General features: G+C 43.4%; 1 protein-coding gene across 1 annotated transcript; it reads right to left on the reverse strand.

The window, feature by feature from the left end:
• Positions 1 to 4,176: 4,176 nt before the first annotated feature.
• On the reverse strand, positions 4,177 to 17,383 carry LAMP3 (lysosomal associated membrane protein 3). The gene is made up of 6 exons (XM_033150737.1): positions 17,078 to 17,383; positions 14,701 to 15,437; positions 12,955 to 13,077; positions 8,508 to 8,565; positions 5,430 to 5,597; positions 4,177 to 4,519 (listed from the first exon to the last, which is right to left on the reverse strand). The coding sequence occupies exons 1-6, from the start codon at positions 17,127 to 17,129 to the stop codon at positions 4,380 to 4,382; spliced, it is 1,278 nt and encodes a 425-aa protein (XP_033006628.1). The 5' UTR covers positions 17,130 to 17,383; the 3' UTR covers positions 4,177 to 4,379.
• Between the last annotated feature and the right edge of the window lie 4,248 nt (positions 17,384 to 21,631).

Raw genomic sequence — 21,631 nt, forward strand, 5'->3', positions numbered from 1 at the left:
AATAATAATAATAATAATAAAGAAATATATATCTACCAGGAGCCTTCTATATAGAAGTTATAGTAAGAATAATATGAAACAACGCAAAACAACAAATAATGGGTCTTGGTCACCAGGTACAAAGCAAAATGATGATGATGATGATAATTCTATATGTATTTATAAACACCAACCTTTTTCCCTGTCGGGGACTCAAGACAGTTCACAGATGAAAATAAGAACAGCTAAAATCGTGCAGGTCATGATGTGTACAGTATAAGGCAGAAATAAAGAAGCATAGATAGAAAGATAGATAGATACAGTTACAGGTAGGTAGCCGTGTTGGTCATTGACTCTTAAATATAGTGAGGGAGTGGGGAGATAGATAGTCATGATGTGTATAAAGCAGAAAATAATAGCAGCATGTTAAATAACGAAGCTGAAAAGATGAGTTACAGGGTAGGGTTGGGTGCTCTAGGTTCCTTCCAGTGGCTGTTAACAAAACAAAATTATAAACTAGTCAGCATCAAACTATGTTTCCTGGTTTCCCCCCACATCACAGCCTTGTACAAATTTATTGGTCAAAACCAAGTATGTACCCATTAGATATTTTAAAAAATAAATTTTAAACCGGGCAGGCCGTTAATCTACCCGATTCCCCAGAAGCAAAGGAATCAGGCCCATGGGCAGAAACAGAGCACTTGAAAGAAAAAGAAAGAGAATTAAAATATAGTGTATCGATATTTATTTGAGGCAACCTGTGCATTTTATTTTTATTTTTGGTGAAAAGTAATTTCTGTGCTTCTATAGGAGATATATAGGAGAATAGGAATGTTTTTGCCTGGCACCTAAATACTGTATATGCAAAGAAGGCACGAGATGAGCCTCCCTGGATAGAGCATTGCAGAAACAGGAAAGCACCGTACTAGACAAGGTTTAACCAAAAACTAATGAAAACTTTGCCAATTATCCGCATTCTGTAGGTGTGACTGAGTGTTCATGGATTGTTCCAAAGAGCCAGATCAAGTTCAATATTGCTCCTTGGTGACTGGGTAATATGTGCTTCTGTACACTAGGTGGCAACCTACGTAATCATTTAGCAGTCTTGGAAAGCAATGCTGAGTTTTGTTGAAAAAGAGGTTGCTAAATAGCATTTAACGTGCGTAGAAGTTACTTGTCAATTTAGATTAGAAAATAACAATATGCAACTTAATAATGTGAATCATCACAAGAATTTGTTCTCATTAAGCTTTATTTTTTTAAAAAAAACAAGAGACAGTGTTGTTTTTAATGAGCCAATACCGGTAAATAGGAGTTTTTACTGACTTTAGGAGGACACACATTTTAGTGTGATTAGGAAACTATTTTCTCATCCTATCTATGGGAATTAGTAGTCCTGTTCATGGGGCTGAATATTTGTATGCATATAAAATATCTCTAATGCCAAAATAAATTTGACGTATTGCTACAGGAATTGAGAATATTCTACCTTCAGAGAAAGGAGGGCTCAAGGAAAAAGGACTCCACCAATTTTGGTAAGCATTTCTCTTATAAACAAAGAACAGTGTTTCAAGGATGACCTCTGAATCATGTTTTTGTCAAAATTAGTGGCTCTGCTACTCAACCCAAAATCAGAAATAAACTGTATAATGCATTTATTATGCTTCAGTCAGACAAAAGTCACAGGACACTGCTTTCTTTACCATACATTTAAATGATAATTGATTAAGTACTGTGACATGCATTTTTGCTATTTATCTTCACAGCTAAGGAGCAAAAGCCTCAGCTTTTATTGAATTTACATCCTACCCTTCCTTCCGTAGGAGCACTTGATGGCTATGTTAGGAGGCAGGGAGTTCCAAAGAGTAGCTGCTGCCACACTAGAATATCAATTTCTTACCCCTGTGGAATGAGTATTATGTGGCACCTGTAATTGTAAATTGTAAATAGCCACTCTCTGTTGAATTTTAGATTGCAGTCTTCTCAGGGCAGGGACCTGTTCTTTTTGCTTGTTACTCTGTAATGAATACACTGGCGGTGCCATCTTAATCAGGCACATGAGGGAGGGAGGTGTTAGCATTTTCACATTTTACATACAGCTTGTCTACAATATCTAGTAAGGTTAATTCCCCTATCATTCCTTTTTCTGAAATTGTTTAGTTATCAGCAGGGCTTCTTCATAAACTGATGGTTTGCGTTTGAGGCAAGTACCATAGAAAATGCGCCCCTTGTGAGACATATAATCACGTGGAAGCCAAGATTCCAAACAAGAAGACACTACAAACAGCTGGGGGCGGGGAAGGCTGTTAAGAATTTAGGAATGTTCCAGTTGATGAGATCCTTGCAACCCTAAAAAACAAAACCCCAATGACCTTTTATATAAATAGGTTTACATAACTTCAGTTGTTTACATCCGTCTGTCTCTGGAGACAATGGAGGAGTGCACATTTGGGAGTGAAGTCTAACTGTTGGAAGGTTGCAGCGTCTGCTGTGGCTGTAGAGACCGATATGGGAGAGACATGGTTTGTTGCAGCTGGGGCAGATGAAGGCACTCAGTTCTGCTGATGCAGATATACCATGGCATTTCTTCTCTCTGCCCTCCTCCCAGTGGTCATTCCTCCTGTGGTCGCTGCTGTGGATACGCAACCTGACTGTCTGACTCCAGGCACTGTGGTCCTCCGAAAGGGTTTCCCACACAGTGAGGTTGATGTTGGCAGCCTTCACGCCACGTTTACATATTTGTAGTGCAAAGCTGGTCTGGTGCCTGAAGCCAGCTCCCCCTAGAGCACATCCTTGGGGATCCTGCCATCTTTATTCTGTGGACACGACCAAGCCAGCGTAGACGTCGCTGAGACAGGAGTGCAAACATGCTGGGAATGTGGGCTTGGGAAAGCACAGACTGTTTTGCCATGTGATGCCCAAAATCTTCCTGACACACATGTGGAAGGCGTTGAGGCATCAATTAAGGCCTAATGACTTCAATTATTTTTAAAAATATATTCTTGTCATTATGCCCCTCCCCACAATGGTAACATTTTATAGCAGTTTCACAACTCCTGTAATAGTAAAGCAGATACTATGCCACTCTTCACAAGTAGCAGTAATTGTTTTTTTCCTCTATGGAAATCATATCTATCAACACTTTTAAGTGTGGGAGGAAACTCTTTGGCAAGGTTGCTTCCGTGTTAAAATTTTGAGGCTAACCCGGTGTGCCTTTTCTTGGGCCCTAATGGTATGACCCCTGACAAACCCCTACAGTTGCCTGGAGACAGGATCTGCTCCCAGGGCCAGAGAAAGTGAGGAGATTCTCCATTTACCATTCTGGGAAGCTCCAAGTAACTGAGCAAAGGTTGTAGTGTTGGGGGACTTATGAACCTGGGAGACACTCCACCCTACTATGTCTTGCATGTATGATTATAAGAACGGCTTTTGTTTGGTTCTCTTGGTAAAGAGGCTTCAGGAGACCCGATGGGAAAGTGTTAAATGAGTCAACGCAGTGGAAGTGATGTTGCAAGTCATATGCACAGGATTTCACAATGCAATCATTGCAATCCAAAAATAGTTGCATGTCTTTGCCTTCCAGGGAGGAAAACATTGCTCAAATCTAGATCTAATCAAACTATCTGAAGAATGAATGCCACCACTTGCATCAACAAAAGCAAATTCCCATCACTGGCTACATGAGTCCATATTAGGTTTAGGACATGGGGAATGGCACCTCCTTAATCAAAGCTGTGCTGGAATTTTCTTTTGAGGCCTTTGTCCGAACTGGGTTCCTTGGACCTAAGACAGAGATGTGGGTGAGATGTGTATATGTTTCTGTATGTGTGAAAGATAGAGAAAAAGAGATTATTCTTATTAGGGATAGGACACAATTAAAGAAATTTTAGTTGATTAATTTATTAATTTAATTATATTTGCATATGAGTAAAAACAACCATAGTTTGAAGCAAAAGGCATACATCCTTTGTTTATAGATGAGACATAATAGAATAGAAGCATTCCCTGTTGTATGAGAGAAGGGGAAATGCTTTTTTGAAGATAGAAACCTGATTTTTTTTTGTAAGCACTTGTATTAAAAATAATATTTTAAAAATCTGCTGCATCCTCCTTAAAGGTGATATATATATATATATATATATATATACATACACACACACACACACACACACACACACACACATATATAGGCTATATCTGCTCTTGCCTAAGCAGAAAGGCAAATTATGAATATAGAAATAACAACATAATAGTGTCAATTTTCAAGTGCACACAAGTGAATACACAACACAATCAGTTTACAATTGTAGTTGCCACAATAGAATAAGTAGGCAGAAGCAGAGCGTTCCATTATCTATAACCTTTTCACTCGCTGCTGCACAGATCTTTAATGAAGTGGTTTAGATTCGTTCATAGCTTGAGGTGTGTTTTTTTCTGTAAATCGCACAGGTGGCAAAGACAATGACAAATAATCCTGCGAGACTGAGGCCCACGGTAACTGGAATTAATCTCTTGTTTCTGTCAAGAGCACATTCTTCCTCTGCAATAAAAATCAGGATGTTATGGCGTATTACACAATTATCATATGCTTTTATCAGTTTCTTGCTCAGTAAAATACAGCTACTATCCACCCCCACATCATGGCCCTGAGAAAAATGCACAAGTTTGTGAAAACAAACATAATTCATTACATGAATTGCAAAGGTGTATATTGGGCAAAGCTGCGTAAAAGTGTGAATGTGCTCAGATATGCTCGCTAGAATATTCAAGAATTTTCATGAGGACTAAACGAAAATTTACAAACTCAGTGCAGAAATGTGAACTGAACATTTCCTATTAGCCACCACGTGGGTATGGGGATCTGGATCCCACCTGGTGCCCCCCTTCTTGGTCCTCACTTGTTCAACTGAAGGTGTGGGTTATGTCTATAAATTGCAACATGTGAATGGCATATCTCTGCAGCTGGGAATCCTGCAAATAAATGGCAGAGTCACAAATTGCACCCACAGTTGCATGCATACAGGTTTTGTTCAGACCATTGGCTGAAGGCACGTTGGCTGGGGATAGCAAGTGGAATCCCCTTTCATGCATACAGGTTACCTGCAATCCCCATGCAATTGTCAATTGCCATGGGAAAAGAGCTGCCACCTGCCACAGTCAGACTGCAGTTGCTATGTGCTTGCTGGTGAAATGAACAGACTAGCTATTCCAGTTAAGCTACAAATGAAAGCAAGAAATACTACCTGAGCCTGCATTTCATATTTTTTTGAGAGAAAGTCCTTGATAATAACTTGAAACTGAACCGTACTTCACACTGTTGATTACAACAGGAGTATCTAGCTGTTTAAAAACATGCAACTGGCCTGGACTTGCTCACAGTGGTGTGTTTAAATCAACTGAATGAGAAGGAGTGCCTCAACACAGGTCCAGTAACAAGCACTGCTACCAACCTTTCCCAAACTGGTTGCCAACGATATTAAAGGCTTGAAGTTGAGAGCTGGAAAGCAGGAGTTGAAGGTTGTTGGACAGCTCTATAGTTTGCATGCTGAGACACTTGAAGCAATTCCCTAAAGACACTGAAAAGAGCTGGTCGCTTTTAATTCCACTGTACAGCACACCTGAAGAATACAGAAATAAAAAAATGACAGATGGTGTTGTTGGAAGCAAAATCTTTCCTTGGATGAAGGGCCACCAACTGATGTGCAATAGGCGCTGCATAGCTTGAGCTGCGATCTTATAGATCAGGATTTCTCAAACTTGGGTCTCCAGCTGGTTTTGGACTACAGTTCACATCTTCCCCGACCACTGCGCCTACTAGCTAGGAATGGTGGGAGTTGTAGTCCAAAAACAGCTGGTGACTTAAGTTTGGAAAACCCCGCTATAGATCAAGCACATTGCCCTGTTTGGTTTGCTGTTAGGTCTGCTGCTTAGAGGATGGATTGCAGGCAGTTCAACTGCAAACACTAAGACCTCAGATCTGTTCAGGGGATGAGATAACCCCCAAGAGTGCCCCAAAGCCACCATACAAATCTTCATTACCACCGGACTGTTTACCTGCCAACTGGCCGGCCAGCCTGCCACCCCTTTCTACTTAGAACTGGGTGCCTGACAGTGGGAGGCAAATATGTTGCACATATGGCAGGCTACAGGTTCATCCATCTCCTCCAGTCCCAGAACTGTCTTTCCATAGCACTAGTTTCACCTGACCGCAGCAGACGAGACACCAGCTCTGCTAAGACCAGCTTTCTCTTGGCTGCTCTTCGGAGCTGTCTCCTACAGTGCCTGTTCCACCTGGTCATTAGACATTTGTGCAAATTTATGAAGAACTAGGGTCAAACTAGCTCTGCGCACACACTATACATTTAAAGCACATGACTTCTGAGAACTGGTTTCTTAAGGGTACTGGGGATTATAGCTTTGTGAGGGGTAAACTATAGTTCCCAGGATTGGAGTGGGGTTTCATGTGTTGCTATTCTACTGACTCTTAGTGGATGATTATTCAGGAAAAGAACAGCCTGCTACAATTCTAAATTCTGCAGAGAGTCGGCTTCTTTGAAGTCAGTACTTTAAGAAGTACTTTAAATGTATGCTCAAGTTCCACTGTTGTTGTTTTTTTAATCCTCATAAAATAAGCCTCAGAAGTGCAATCCAGAAAAAGTTGAGTGTGGTGGCAAAAAGGAAAGTCTTCACCCAGGAATCCTTAAATGCAATCTCACTTCTCCCACAAACTCATTACATACATAATGCAAGGCACGCAGCTTCAGCCCCCTCCACCGTCTAAAATATGAGGGTGCTAATACTGTCTGGGAAGACAGGAGTGCCTGGTGTGCTCTGGTCCATGGGGTCACGAAGAGTCAGACACGACTAAATGACTAAACAACAACAAAATACTGTCTGAATACACTTCCGTTTGCCCTGCCTCTTCCCTCCACCAAAAAAACCTACATTTATACATTTTTTATGGAATTTATAAAATCTTTTGAGTGCTGGTGTATTTTCCCCCCTGAAATCCTCATCATGTTATCGAGCTCTGTAAAATTTCAAACAGATCTGATCATTGGTTATGGAGAAAAATAAAATGCACACAAGGCCGAGGCTCTCAAGATGGACAGAAACGCAGATTTCATGAAACTTTGAAGTGCTATAAAATCAAAACCGTTTGTGATAGAGGGGGGCGGGATTTAAGGGGGTTTCTTTCAACCATAAGGGAAGGGTGTACACCAATTTTAATCAAAATCCGAGACGGTGGGTGGCATGACCGCGTTGAACTGACGTGGAATGACCCACACAGCAGAAATAATGCAGGAGGCGGTAGTTACAAGTTACCATTCTCTGCAGCCATAGCAGTGGTGGAGCATGTTTAGCTGGTGCCTGGGGCGGGTGGGCAGGGCATGGAGGGCTAAGGCAGGGGTCAGCAAACTTTTTCAGCAGGGGGCCGGTCCACTGTCCTTCAGACCTTGTGGGGGGCCGGACTATATTTTGGAGGAAAAAAATGAACGAATTCCTATGCCCCACAAATAATCCAGAGATGCATTTAAAATAAAAGGACACATTCTACTCATGTAAAAACACGCTGATTCCCAGACCGTCCACAGGTCGCATTTAGAAGGCGATTGGGCCGCATCCAGCCCCCAGGCCTTAGTTTGGGGACCCCTGGGCTAAGGGATACTGCCTTACCAGCCCAACTCCCACTGTATCATCTCAGCCTTGCAAAGTGGCTCAGGGAGGGTGGCTTACAAAGGACACAGCAGCCATGCACTCTTTGATCCTAGCCTTGCAAAGTAGCACAGGGCTGGTAGGGTGGCGTGAGCAGCACCCCCCGAAAAATGGCACCCTGGCAGCCCCTGCCCATGCTATGCTCCTTACCCACAGCTGGCGCTGTGATCCTCTAGTGGTTTAACTTCACCCCCATAGGCACACTCCATTGTCTCTCAAGACAGATGCAGGCCAACAACTGAATAAGTGTGCATGCACACGAAAGCTCATACCAAGAACAAACTCAGTTGGTCTCTAAGGTGCTACTGGAAAGAATTTTCTATTTTGTTTCGACTATGGCAGACCAACACGGCTACCCACCTGTAACTGGAACTGAATAAAATTTAGTTGAATACCACCCAATATAATATTTTTTTGGGGGGAGCATAATATTAGGGGAAATTGCTTGGAAATATGTGTTCAGTTTGGTGCACAAAAATATGTATATTAAGAGAAATGTGAGCAAAATGCATGCAAATTTTCACAAATATATATATATTTTAAAAATGCAAATTGATTTGGAAACAGGTCAAGCTGAAGGCTAGAGAAAATAGAAGCTGAGAGAAAATGAAACTGAAAGCTTGATGCATACCCAGCACATCTTAAATCAATGCACACAGTGAAGTGCTGAAAAAGGCATTTCTAACTTCCTTTACATGCTACTCAGATGCCAGCTATGAGTTCTGGTGGCTCTGCGTGACCCAGTGCCTTGACTCTTAAGAGAAGCTTCGAAATTTCGTAATTGCTAACTGTTCAAACGCCACGTCACTTACCCTCAGATGGTACAGTTAAAGAAGCTTCAATCAAACTGACATAGTACACTTCTCCACTCTGCAAAATAAAATAAAAATAAAAAGGGGGAGGAAGGAAGCAAAGTTTTATCCATTATCACTGCTTACAATTTAGAAAACAAGAAGATGCATAGAAAGTTCATGACCAAGGGCAGATAGAGGGAGTTCAGTGGAAACCACCTGAAACCATTTCCTATTATTTCAGGCCACATATCCTCCTCTAATACAACAGAAGGGGGCTTTCTTTGGTGCTAGCTGCTTGTGAAGTGTATTTGCCCTTCAGAGGACTGGAGTCAACTCATGCTCTGTAGTTGGGAAGTATGATGTGCATGTCTGTAAAAGCCGTTCCTTGGTCCACATGGTACATGCAGCAGGGATGTAGCCATGCTCCTCGGGTGCTTTAGAGCAAAACATTTAGAACTGGAACCTTTGCCCATATAATAACAAAGCCTCTGGTACCAGGGTGCAAGAGAGGTAAGCACTCTTCTGAGGACTCCAGGGTACATCAGAATATTTTTCATTTAGCAATGTTTATGACCAAGGCCAACTGTTGCAACCTTTTTTCTAGCCAGTGGGCTGGATTCCCTCATGGGGAGTCTTCTGAGGGCCACAGAGAGCCAGTGTGGTGTAGTGGTTACGAGTGGTAGACTCGTAATCTGGGGAACGGGGTTCGTGTCTCCACTCCTCCACATGCAGCTGCTGGTTGACCTTGGGCTAGTCACACTTCTCTGAAGTCTCTCAGCCCCACTCACCTCACAGAGTGTTTGTTGTGGGGGAGGAAGGGAAAGGAGAATGTGAGCCGCTTTGAGACTCCGTCGGGTAGTGATAAAGTGGGATATCAAATCCAAACTCCTCTTCTTCTTCTTCTTCTTCTTCTTCTTCTTCTTCTTCTTCTTCTTCTTCTTCTTCTTCTTCACATTTCAGTGGCGGGCTTAACGTATGTGCAGTAGGCTACTCTGAGCCACAGAAAAGCCAGACCTTTCTACTACACACTGTTTCCCCATCCTCCATCCTTGCCAAGCAAGAAGCATTTTCACTGTTCAAGGACACAGTCCAGCCAGGCAAAAGCAGTCAAAGGGCATGGCTGGTGAGGGCTGTGGCCCAGGGAAAATCCCAAGGCCCCAACAGAGCACTGGAAGGCTGGCTGTATTTGGTTCCCAGGCCTGAAGTTCCCCATTCCTGTTCTGGAAGCTTCCTGAGTAGCCCCAAAGCAGGCTTGGCGTTTTCATTTTTTCTCTCTGGCTGTGTCTACACTGTAACTTTAAAACACATTTGAAGCACGTTCTTTACCTCAAAGAATTCTAAGCACTGCTGTTTTCATACCCACCAATTGTCCCGGAAAAAGTTTTCATTTTTATTTATACTCCACCCATCTGGGTTTCCCCAGCCAAAGTGACCTCATGGGTTCTTGTCCCCCCCAAAAGGGCATTTCGGGCACCATGCAAGATGGCACCCCTAAAAGTGTTGGGTTTTTTTTCCAGAGTGAGATCGCCACACAGCTTACGTAACTCGCCCGGGAGTGTGTCCTGGAAGACGTGCATCCTGGTTTTGGATCTGAAAAAGTTGGGCAGCATGAGTTTTCCCCTCATAGAGTTATAGTTCCCAACAATGCTTAACAAACCTGAGGGGGGAAATGTGCTTCAAATACGCTTTAAAGGTACAGATTGTGAAGGTACACACTTCACAATCCAATTTTTGTAGCACACAACACCTGATCTCAGGTTATGTATGCGTCATATTACTGGAAGGCACACTCTACAAAATCATATCTAACTGATCAGAGTAAAGCCTCTATAATAGTTTCTGAAAGGCAAACACACACACACACACACACACACACACACACACACACGGAATCTGGCAGCCGAATTCATGCCTACATATATTTCAAAGAGCAGGTTCAAACGCAACAACCTCTGGATGCTTATCTTAAAGAGGGGGCTGGATTGTGCAATGCTGCACCAATAGTTGCATTGCTTCTGGAGGGTGTTGCTTGGGGTGGCCAACTCAAAATTTTGCCTTGGCATCTTCACTGAAGCCACTCTGTGATGCGGCTCTCAGCGACACAACAGTTTCTAAGGCTCTTACTTCACCGCTCTCTTAAGAGCAGCCGGAGCAAACACTTTAAACTGGGTCTTTGTTTGACAATTAGGGTGTTGGTTTGGTTTGGCAAAGGGCCTTTCCAAACAAGGAGTTCTCACATTTCCCCTGTTGAGAAAACAGAACACACACATCCCCTGACATGTTTACCGGGCAGTTATGCAACAATAACCATCCCTCTTGCTTCTTTCATCCCAATTTGCCTGCAGAGTGTTTACATATCTTCCCGTGAATCATTTGCTCACCCCACACTTCTCAGTGGATTTTCCTACTTAAGCCTCATCTCCGTTTCTTTGTTTTGCTTTTGAAGTGGATTTGCTGCTCTAGTGTGGCAGAGAAAGCTTTTTAATCCACTTTAAATGCACAAACCAGAAGTTATTAGTAGGCCAACATTAAGAACTTCCTGAAAAAATAGGGGTGAGCATATATAGAAACCAGAGACCAAATTGGTAACATGTGCTGGATTATGGAGAAAGCTAGAGAGTTCCAGAAAAACATCTGCTTCATTGACTACACAAAAGCATTTGACTGTGTCGACCACAGCAAACTATGGTAAGTTCTTAAAGAAATGGGAGTGCCGGATCACCTCATTTGTCTCCTGAGAAATCTCTATGTGGGACAAGAAGCTACAGTTAGAACTGGATATGGAACAACTGATTGGTTCAAAATTGGGAAAGGAGTATGACAAGGCTGTATGTTGTCTCCCTGCTTATTTAACTTATATGCAGAATTTATCATGCGAAAGGCTGGACTGGATGAATCCCAAGCCAGAATTAAGATTGCCGGAAGAAATATCAACAACCTCAGATATGCTGATGACACAACCTTGATGGCAGAAAGTGAGGAGGAGTTAAAGAACCTTTTAATGAGGGTGAAAGAGGAGAGTCTGAAGCTCAACATCAAAAAAACTAAGATCATGGCCACTGGTCCCATCGCCTCCTGGCAAATAGAAGGGGAAGAAATGAAGGCAATGAGAGATTTTACTTTCTTGGGTTCCATGATCACTGCAGATGGTGACAGCAGTCACGAAATTAGGACTTCTTGGGAGGAAAGCAATGACAAACCTAGACAGCATCTTAAAAAGCAGAGACATCACCTTGCCGACAAAGGTCCGTATAGTTAAAGCTATGGTTTATGAAGTTGTATGAAACCAAGTAATTCAGCCTTGGAGAAGGCTGATCACCGAAGAATTGATGCTTTTGAATTATGGTCCTGGAGGAGACTCTTGAGAGTCCCATGGACTGCAAAAAGACCAAACTTATCCATCCTTAAAGAAATCAGCCCTGAGTGCTCACTGGAAGGGCAGATCCTGAAGTTGAGGCTCCAGTACTTTGGCCACCTCATGAGAAGAGAAGACTCCCTGGAAAAGACCCTGATGTTGGGAAAGATGGAGGGCACAAGGAGAAGGGGACAACAGAGGATGAGATGGTTACCGTATTTTTCACTCCATAGGGCGCACCGGACCATAGGGCGCACCTCGTTTTTAGAGGAGGAAACAAGAAAAAAAATATTTTTCTGGTTTTCCTTCTTTAAAAGCCCTGTTTTTTTAGGGTTAGCTAAAAGTTTTGCAGCTTTTTTGCAAAGGGGGAAAAGCAAAGCTCCTTTTGCAAAGAGGGAAAAGCAAAGAGGAAAAGCCCCATTTTTATGGGGTTCAACTCACATTTCTGAAAAATCTTAAAGAAAGGGAGCCATTTCTACAGTTTCCAGACAGATAATCTAATCAGCCAGTCACATGTCGCTGGGGAAACAAACAACCTCCCTCTGCAGCACATTCAACAATGGAGGCCTGGGCAAGGGGGCGGGGCTGAAAGGGAGCCAAGGACTCTTATCTCTCTCCCGATCTCTTGCTGATCAGCTGCTGAAGCAGGTCCTTTCAACACCCCCTTTTCTCTTTGTAAAATAAAAAGCACGATCTGCTTTTGGCCCCTGGGCAATTTGGCTCTAGGGACCACCATTCTCTCCATAAGATGCACAGATATTTCCCCTTTTCAGGAGGAAAAAAGTACGTCTTATGGAGCGAAAAATACGGTAGGCAGTGTTCTCGAAGCGACTAGCATGAGTTTGGCCAAACTGCGGGAGGCAGTGAAGGATAGGCGTGCCTGCCGTGCTTTGGTCCATTGGGTCACGAAGAGTTGGACACGACTGAATGACTGAACAACAACAACAAATGTGTAGAAACTAGCATACTGAACTAAGGTAAAATTCATGCTTGACCACTGAAACCGAGCCAAAGCCAAATGTCATATCACCCTCTTCAAGGAAAATTCCCAACGTTCTGGGATCCCCTCCTCACTCCCCCCCCAAAAACAACATCTGGTGAAATGCTTACCTTAGTGAAAGTAAAACGTATGAAGCCACCTTCAAATGAGATTTTCAGAGTTGACAGCCAAGCCCCACACATTCCAATCGTACTTGTGGCGTTAGGGTTGATATTGAAGTATTCCAGGTTGTTCTGTAAAAGGGAAATGGAATCAGTGCATGAATCCCAGCACAGCCTGACACATGCTTTCTTTCTAAAACAGGGGTGGCTAATCTGTGCACCTGCCCACCCACTCAAATGTTGGGGGACTCCCAAGTCCCATCAGTCCCACCCAGCACAGCCAATGGTCAGGGATGATGAGAGTTATAGCCCCTTGCTAACCATTAGAAGTCCCACCTATTTCAACGACACTTAATTCCAGCAGCACCTCTGGGAGCCCTTTCTTATACCCATCACATAATAGCTGTCAACCCTCCCTGTTGTTCCCCACTGCTATATACATAGCTGTCAACCCTCCCTGCTGTTTCCCAAGAGACTCAGGTCAGAATGGTTCTTGCACAGCCCCTTCTTGACACTCCCCACCTGAGTGGGTTGGCACTGCTGGTCATTAATGGGGGCGGAGAAGTGAGCTACAGGTTCACACAACCCCCTGCCCAATACCTTCTCCACATACCTCCCTTATCCTGATTTGGTGCTATATCTGACCAATGACTTACGTCTGAGTTTGGTCACATCCGCAGCATTCACTGGCTGCCAATCAGCTACGGAGCTTAATTCAAGATACTTCTTTTGGTATATGAAGCCCAATACAGCCTGGCACCAGAACACCTGAAGGGTTGTCTCACCCCTTAGGTACCTAGTTATATACCTGGTCACTGCACTCTACAGGTGAGGGCACCTTGAAGATACTCTCTTGCCAGGAGTTCCACTGCACACAATATAGGAACCATCCCTTCAAAGTTGTGGCATCTATCCTATGGAATCCCCTCCCCTTGAATATTAGGCACTATCTTTGTTGTCCTTCCTCTTTCACCAAGCTTTTTAAAGTTGAGATCTTTCCCAGTCTGCTTCCTGCACTGAAATTGCTTTTAAGATCTTTTAATTGTTTCTTTGCTGCCCTGGGCTACTGGGGTATGAATTTAATCAATTCAAATACATTTAAAGCACGTATCTTCCTCCAAAAGAGTCCTGGGTGCTGGGAATTGTAGCGCTGTGAGGTTTAAACTACAGTTCCTGTTATTTTTTTTGGGGGGGGGAGGAAGGAATGTATCACTAAGTAGCACTAAGTCACTTGTTCCATTAGCGCGAGGGTTCTTGCAATGAAACTCCTCCATCTCCTCCTCCGGCGCACCCCCTGAATCTGCTCTGGGGGTTCATGCCCTCCCATCAGATGTCAAGCAGATGAGTAATTAAATAACCTTTAGAAGGCATCTGAAGGCAGCCCTGTGTAGGTAAGCTTTTTAATGTTTAATGTTTTATTATGTTTTTGTATATCTTGGAAGCTGCCCAGAGTGGCTGGGGCAACCCAGTCAGATGGGCAGGGTACAAATAAGAAATTAGTAGTAGGAGTAGTAGTAGTAGTAGTAGTTAAGGAGAAGGGAGAAGTTCCATTGCATGAACAGAAATCCTTGCGCTGACGGCATGGCGGCATCAGATACTACCCATGCTATAGATGCAAACCTAAGGCTTTTCTGAAACAGCTTTTGGAACCCAGAATCACAATTCCTGGAATTAACTGATTGTTTTGATCTTTGCAGCAAAATAATAATAACGGGGGGGGGGGGGTTAATGGAAAAGGGGAAAGCTGCAGCTTACTGTTTTTCCATTTTTAGCTATCATTGTCAAGCCAGCTGATGCTTTAATACACTCAGCAGTTCCATTAGAAACACTATAAGCCCCCGTCGCAGCTGGCGATGGTTTGGGTGTGAGGGTTGGCCCAACTGGGGCTGTTGGCTCAGGAACAGTGACTTTGTGCCCAGATGGCATCTTCCTGTGGGCTGTACTGTTTGCTCTTGGCGTTGCGGCTGGCACACATTGTATGATGCACTCGTCGCTTGTTCCAGCCACATTCTTCTTTGCATATGCTGCCTTCGCTGGCAAGGCAGGAGCTGCAGTGTTCCAGCTGTTTGGGGCTGCAGGTTGTGAAGCTCTGTGGATTCCAGCTTCATCAGTTTGTGTTTCAGATTGCACGGCTGTGCTCCTGGCAGCAACTGTAGTTTTAGTCACTCTGCTACTTGCAGCTTGACTGGTTGGACGTGTGGGGTTTGCAGCTGTCTCTGGAGGAGTGGCTGCTGTGTTTGCCTGTTTGTGGGCTGAAACTTGTTTGGCTGGTGGTATAGATTCTGCTTTTACCATCTTAGCATCTTCAGGTAATGCTGGCACTGACTGGGTTCTCTGGGTAACCTCTTGTACAGATTGCTTGCCTATCTGTGTGACTGAAACTTCTGAATGACTGTATAGAAGAGTCGTGATCGTTTGATTGTCTCTCTGCATAACTGAAATGGGCTGTGGAGTTGCTTCAACCTGCACCTCTCCACTGCAGGATAAAATGGCTATAAACAAGCAGAGAGTAAATTTAATATTGTTTCCAAAAATCCCTTCCATTCTAAGCATCTCTCAGCTCGAGTCATGTCTCTGAAAAGACAGAGGCATGAGCAGTGAGTAGGGCTGGGCGATATATCGTCCAAAACCAGTCGCAAGTCCATATCATGATATCGGTTTCATAATTTTTGACCTGGCAATACAGGTATATTGCAAATTATGATGTATGTTTGTGTGCACATGCTATGCAACAATCACAATGTAGGGGAAACCGTGAAGCCACCCAATGCCTTTGCATAATAGCTTCATCCTTATTTCAGACATTGTGATATATAGCCGGTAATACACCACAAAATTGAAAACTAGCTCTATCTTTACTTCAGACGTCATGCTATATCAGTACATTGCAATGTTTATCTGGTGATATATCATGATGCTGAAAACCAGATATCGCCCAGCCCTAGCAGTGATGACCTGTACGCCTTTCCTCCTCAAATGCGTTGCTCTTAGGGCTTATCCACACTTCCCACTTGCCCCGTGCCTAGAAAGTCCAATAGGTTTCCCTCTTTCTAGGCATGGGTCTGAGTGGTTTTTCATTTGTCCCACCAATCTGCAGATAAAGCCATTGATGTTTATTCCAATCCAATGGTAAACAGCAGGTTTCCCTAGGAGAAAGCAATGGGACAAGCAGAAGTATGTAGGAGTCCTGTCTGTTAAGTGAATAAGACCTCCTGGGACACATTTATCTAATAAACCTAATATCACTCCCCACTTAAGGAACTTGCAGCCCTGCAAAGGATCTGCTGATAGGTAGAAGAAAACTGACTCCAGGAGGCAAAAGATACACATGTACAGTATTTAACTCTTCCACTAAAATCAATAGGACTGGAAAGTGGTTAGCTTAGGTTGGATCAAGCATTTTTATCAACAACGTTGTGCTGATTGAACTCAGGACCATAAACACCCCTGCATTTCCAATACTTAAGTAGAATAAAATTGCCAGTTAGATCTAAAAAGAACTATTCTTTTCCCATGGAACTTTTTGTCAGGGAGTCTGACAAAATGGGCAAGATTGCCTTGCAAATCCCATGCATCCATTCTTCTGCATTTGATTTCTTGGGATATTCCCACAGTATTTTGTAACCTTGCAGTAGCTTGATACTCTCTCCGTGTTTATCTTTAACATGTGTATTTGGTACAAAACAGCAAACACAACTGAGGTGTGCTCATATTAGGCTTCTTTAGTAGACCAAACCATCCAGAAACTTAGTTTTTCTATCAAAAACACTGCAGTAAACAACCCCATGCAGGTACTCTCTAAAGCCTCTTTGCACGTGCCTTGTTTACGGCAGGGTTGGGGAACTTTGGTCCTTCCTGATGTTTCTGAACTAAAACTCCCACCAATCCCAGCCAGCATAGCCAAAGATTATGGAAGTTACAGTCCAACAACATCTGGAGAGTCAAAGCTTTGCTACACCTGATTCAGGGCCGCAGGGAAGGTTAACAGTAGCAATGCTCTGTACCTGTAGAAAACACTGCCTCTTTTACACAGTTATTAAAGGTAAAGAAGAGCTAGAGAATCTGTTGCATCCCTGTATCCTTGCAAAGCAACACACAATACAGTGATAACTGGGTATACTGATCTACTCACCGCCAGCTGCAACCAGGAGGAGTTCCACAAACAGGTTCTTCTCCCAGCTCATGGTGAAGGAATTAAAGAGTAATATTCACAGATCAGATGCCTCCAAGGAACCTTTGTACGTGTTGATTCTTTCTTCTTCTTCTTCTTCCCTACAACCAGCCTAGCATGCCTACTCCTCCGGGAGACAAGAAGTTTGCTGTTCTGTTGCAAAGAGCTCCGAGCAAAGGGGAAGTCCAGTGCAAGAACTGGAATGTTACATGCAAAGCAAGAATGGATTGTGGGGAAGCATCATTGAACTGTTGAGAAAGTGCTTGAAGAACATTGATGGAGCTGAAAGTGGAAGCATGATTAGCAGTGTTCTCCGCCCAGTGCATTTGAATTCTCCCTGAAGTGCCTTGAGCTGCATTCACACCATGCATTTAAAACACTGTGATAGCACTTTAAACAGTCCTGCCCTACCTACAAGAATCATGGGAGTTGTAGTTCACGAGGACTGCTGGGAGTTGTTTGTTAGAAGACCCCTTTTCCACTCACAGAGCTACAGTTCCCAGAGTCCCATGGGAAGAGGGATTGACCGCAAACAGTTGTAGCTCCCATGGGAAGAGGGATTGACTGTTAAACCACAGTTGTAGCTCTGTGAGGGGAATAGCGGGGTCTCCTCACAACTCTTAGCACACTTAATGAACTACAGCTCCCAGAAATCTTTGGGAGAAACCATGATTGTTTAACGTGGTATTGCACACTTTATATATATATTCAGAAACTTTTGCAATCGGGAGGAGGTCATCAGGGATGGAGTGGAGGAAGGGAAACATCAGACCTGTAGCTATTTTGGGGCGGGACTTGATCACATATCGGCAAATTCAGGTTGTGCGATTATAATTGACTGGGAGGTTTCGCACAGCAAACTTTCCCCAAAACACTGGGCCTTTTGTGATAAGGAGTTGGGAAAATGCACTGGGAAAATGGGGGGGGGCAACACTTGTTTTGAAGTGACATCATCTAATCTCCCTGCAAACAAAGGGAGTGAATGCTCATTAAATAGCCAATATTGTCTAATCTACCAGTAAACAAAGCAAGAAAAATTCTCAATAAGCAGGTCATTTGGAAGCACCCTAAGTCATTATGACTATGTGCCACTCCAAGTTACAAACTCTGTGGCACAAAGATGCCTGCAAATGTGACATGAAGGTGGGCAGAATAAACCCCACTATATGGGAATCCCCTGCAGACGACCGCAGTGCCTGGAGACAGACAGGTCATGCATCCCATAGCAGTGATGAGAGGAGGAATGACCGCTGGGAGGAGCGCAGAGAGAAGAAACGCCATGGTGCATCGGCAGCAGCACAACTACACACCTTCATCTGCCCCAGCTGCAACAAAACATGTCTCTCCTATATCAGTCTCTACAGCCACAGCAGGCGCTGTAACTCTCCAGCAGTTTGACTTTGCCCCTGAAGGCACGCTCCTCCATTGTCTCCCGAGATGGACAGGTGCCAACAACAGCAACCTCAAGGTTCAGAGGACGTCACTGAATGCCAGCATGCCCAATACACTTTGCCGCCTTGCTCTGTTTTTGAGCTCCCTGGAGGCATCTAGCTAGCAAATGAAGGGAACCGGATGCGAGAATTGTTGCATCTTTGGCCTGACCATGCAGGCATCTTTGTATGCGCACTTCTGCTATAAAAATGCAGGCTGTTTCCAAGCCAAGCTGGTATGCAGAGGAGGGACATCCATGGGCCGCTTCTGGCACGTGAGCCAGAGGATCCCAATCCCTGGTTCCCATGCATGTGCACTAGAGTCACAGTTCATCTTCCCCCTCCCTGGAGATGTAATTTCTAGAGACCCAAAGAAGGGGACTTAAAAAATTAACAGCTCTGGTGTACACACATTTGCGCCGACAAGTTTTTAGCAAGATCTCCCCAAAAGAAAGAAATAGGAACAAATGGTGCTACCTCTGGTAGGGGTGAACAAAACTGTCAATTTAAAGTTCTCTTAGTTTCTTATTTTTGCAGTTTTAAATTCTCCTCTCTACACTTCTGCAGCAATTTGCAATTTTAAAAAAAATCATAGGAAAATTCTTCAACGTTTTAGTGTGAATTTCTCTGAATAAAAGACCGTTTTGACAGATGTACACATTTTTGTAAGCAATTTCCCCAAATACAATGCATTTTTGTATGATGTTTTCACCAATACAGTATATGCATTAATGTGCTCACTTTGCCCAGATAAGCATTTCTGGAAACATTGCTTAGCTGAAGAACTATAATGCAAAATTAGAAAAAGTGCGAATTTTGAAGGATGACTGCTTCAGTTTGCATATGGCTTCAGAAAATGTGGATTTGATGAGTTCACCTTTGAATGGAAATTGAATCAAATTTCTCCCCCTTCCCTTATCTCTGGTAAATAGCGGCAATTGGAGAATATGTGATGAAGTTCATAAGTATCTCGCTTCAAGTTATTATCAATCTCTTTCTCCATTTTAATGCCCCTTTAAAGAGATTATGAGTTTTCAGACTGGAAACACACTGACCTGTTTATCTTCTATACCCACAAGTCTTGGAAGGCAGGGATTTTAGTTAGTTAGATTTTGTTAGTTGTTTAAAAAGAGACAAGTTGCAGTACAACTGCCACAACCAGCTACTTTGCTTGTAGTCCGGAAATCTCTCTTTGCCAGAATTTAGCACAGGAGGCAAAGGGCATTTTGAGAGGTAGAAACAGATTTCTTATTTAAGCCTTCCTGTTGCCAAAGATATTTCCTAAGAACTCTGTAGCCCCCTAGTGGAGAAAGTTTTGTATCACAGACATTCATAGAAATCCAGACTTCCAGACTGTAACTATTTTGCAGCTGGGATTCACCATACTGAATTTGGCGCTCTTGCACAACAAACCTACTTCAACCCCAAACACGACAGAAAGGAAAGTGATGGGGAAATGCATTTTAAAGTGTGGGATGACAACTGCTTAACACAACTTCGTTTAACACTCCCTGCCCCCCAACAAATCGGAATAAGTGCTCAGTAAACGGCAGATGTTGTATAACCTCCCTGCAAATTTTGTGCAAACAAAAAGGGATAAATGCTCAATAAACTGGTCATCTGGAAGCAACCTTACTGCTTTTGCAGCATGTTCCTTACAGTAAATCTGGCACATGTAGCAAGTAACAACATCGAGGAGGTGGCAGAGAGGCAGCTGCCCTCCCCCAGATCAATAAAAAATCAATAAAATCAATCAATAAAAATACATAGGTAACCGAGGTTCTGCCCCCCCCCAAAGGTCTCCCCTCCTTAACAAAAATCCTGGCTATGCCCATGTCTGGGTGCAGCAACAACTCTTGCTGTTTGTGATTTCCAGTAACTAGCATTCAGAGACCTACTGCCTCCTACGGTAGAGGCAGGACATAGCCTGGGTGGATTGCAGACATTATTCCCCATGGATTTGTCTAATCCTCTGTTAAAGCCATCCAAAGTTATTGGTCATCACTACATCTTGCAGAAGCAAATCCCATAGTTTAACTATTTTATGCAGTGGCTCCCCGTTTGTGGAATGCTCTCCCCAAGGAGGTTCGGCTAGGGGGAAATGTTCCTCTTCTACTAGGCCTTGGCTGATTAACATCACAGACCCCTTTTAAATGGGTTGGGGGGTGGGAAGGAGAGAGGTTTATTGGTTTGTGTTTTTTGTTCTTGTTTTTATCATGTATTTTGTGGTTTTTATATTGTATTTTATGTTGTGAACTGTCCTGAGATCTATGGATGAACGGTGGTATACAAATTTAATAAATCAACAACAACAACAATATATAACCTCTTGCATGTGTAAATGAATACTTGCAAATAGTTATTTATTAATTTTGTCTGTCCTGATTCTTCCAACTTTCAGCTTCCACGGATGGCCCAGATTTCTAGTATTTTTGGCAAGGTGGGATCTCTCCCTGCCCATTTTCTCGACACCAAGCATAATTTTATACCTCTGTCATGTTCCCTCTTACTTGCCTTCCCCCCAGCCTGAAACTAAAAAGACCCAAATGTTGCAACCTTTTATTACACAGGAGTTGCTAAACGTTTTGGCCATTTTGGATCCCCCTTTCTAAACCTTTTGCAGCTCTCCAATATCCCTTTTCAGATGAGGTGACCAGAACTTGTAAGTTGTCTCCATGTTATCAAGTTCTGTGCTGGTGTTTCTTTTTTATTGTATGGATGCTTTATATTTGTACCATCTCTCTGTTATCCCAGTTCCTAAGATATCCATGTTGCTCTGCGATCTTCTAGTGTCCTGGCGATTTTAATAGTCGCTGCTCTAAGCAGCAATCTTGATTGATTCGGTAGCAGAAGAAGAAGCCGTGTGAAGGAAACGTGGAGAACATGCAAAGGCCAAGCAACAGGGTAGAGACTATTCCAGCAGCTGCTAAGAGGCCTGTGGCCAATCAAGCGATGGTGTCTGGTGTCCACTGAGACTTGGTAGGGCAGAAGGCAGGGAGGCGAACAGTAGGTGGCGCCAGAGCCAACGAGTTCTACAAGGGGTAATATTGAGAGTAAGGAGGGGGAACCAACAGCCAGAGCCATC

This window comes from Lacerta agilis, chromosome 5 (assembly GCF_009819535.1).
Source record: "Lacerta agilis isolate rLacAgi1 chromosome 5, rLacAgi1.pri, whole genome shotgun sequence".
Lineage (NCBI taxonomy): Eukaryota > Metazoa > Chordata > Lepidosauria > Squamata > Lacertidae > Lacerta > Lacerta agilis.

Coding starts and splice junctions, on each gene's coding strand:
- LAMP3 (XM_033150737.1), bottom strand. CDS start 17,129: ATGAGCTGGGAGAAGAACCTGTTTGTGGAACTCCTCCTGGTTGCAGCT. Junction 15,438..17,077: donor CCTCCTGGTTGCAGCTGGCG/GTGAGTAGATCA, acceptor GCTTGTTTATAG/CCATTTTATCCTGCAGTGGA. Junction 13,078..14,700: donor TAGCTAAAAATGGAAAAACA/GTAAGCTGCAGC, acceptor TCCCTTTTACAG/AACAACCTGGAATACTTCAA.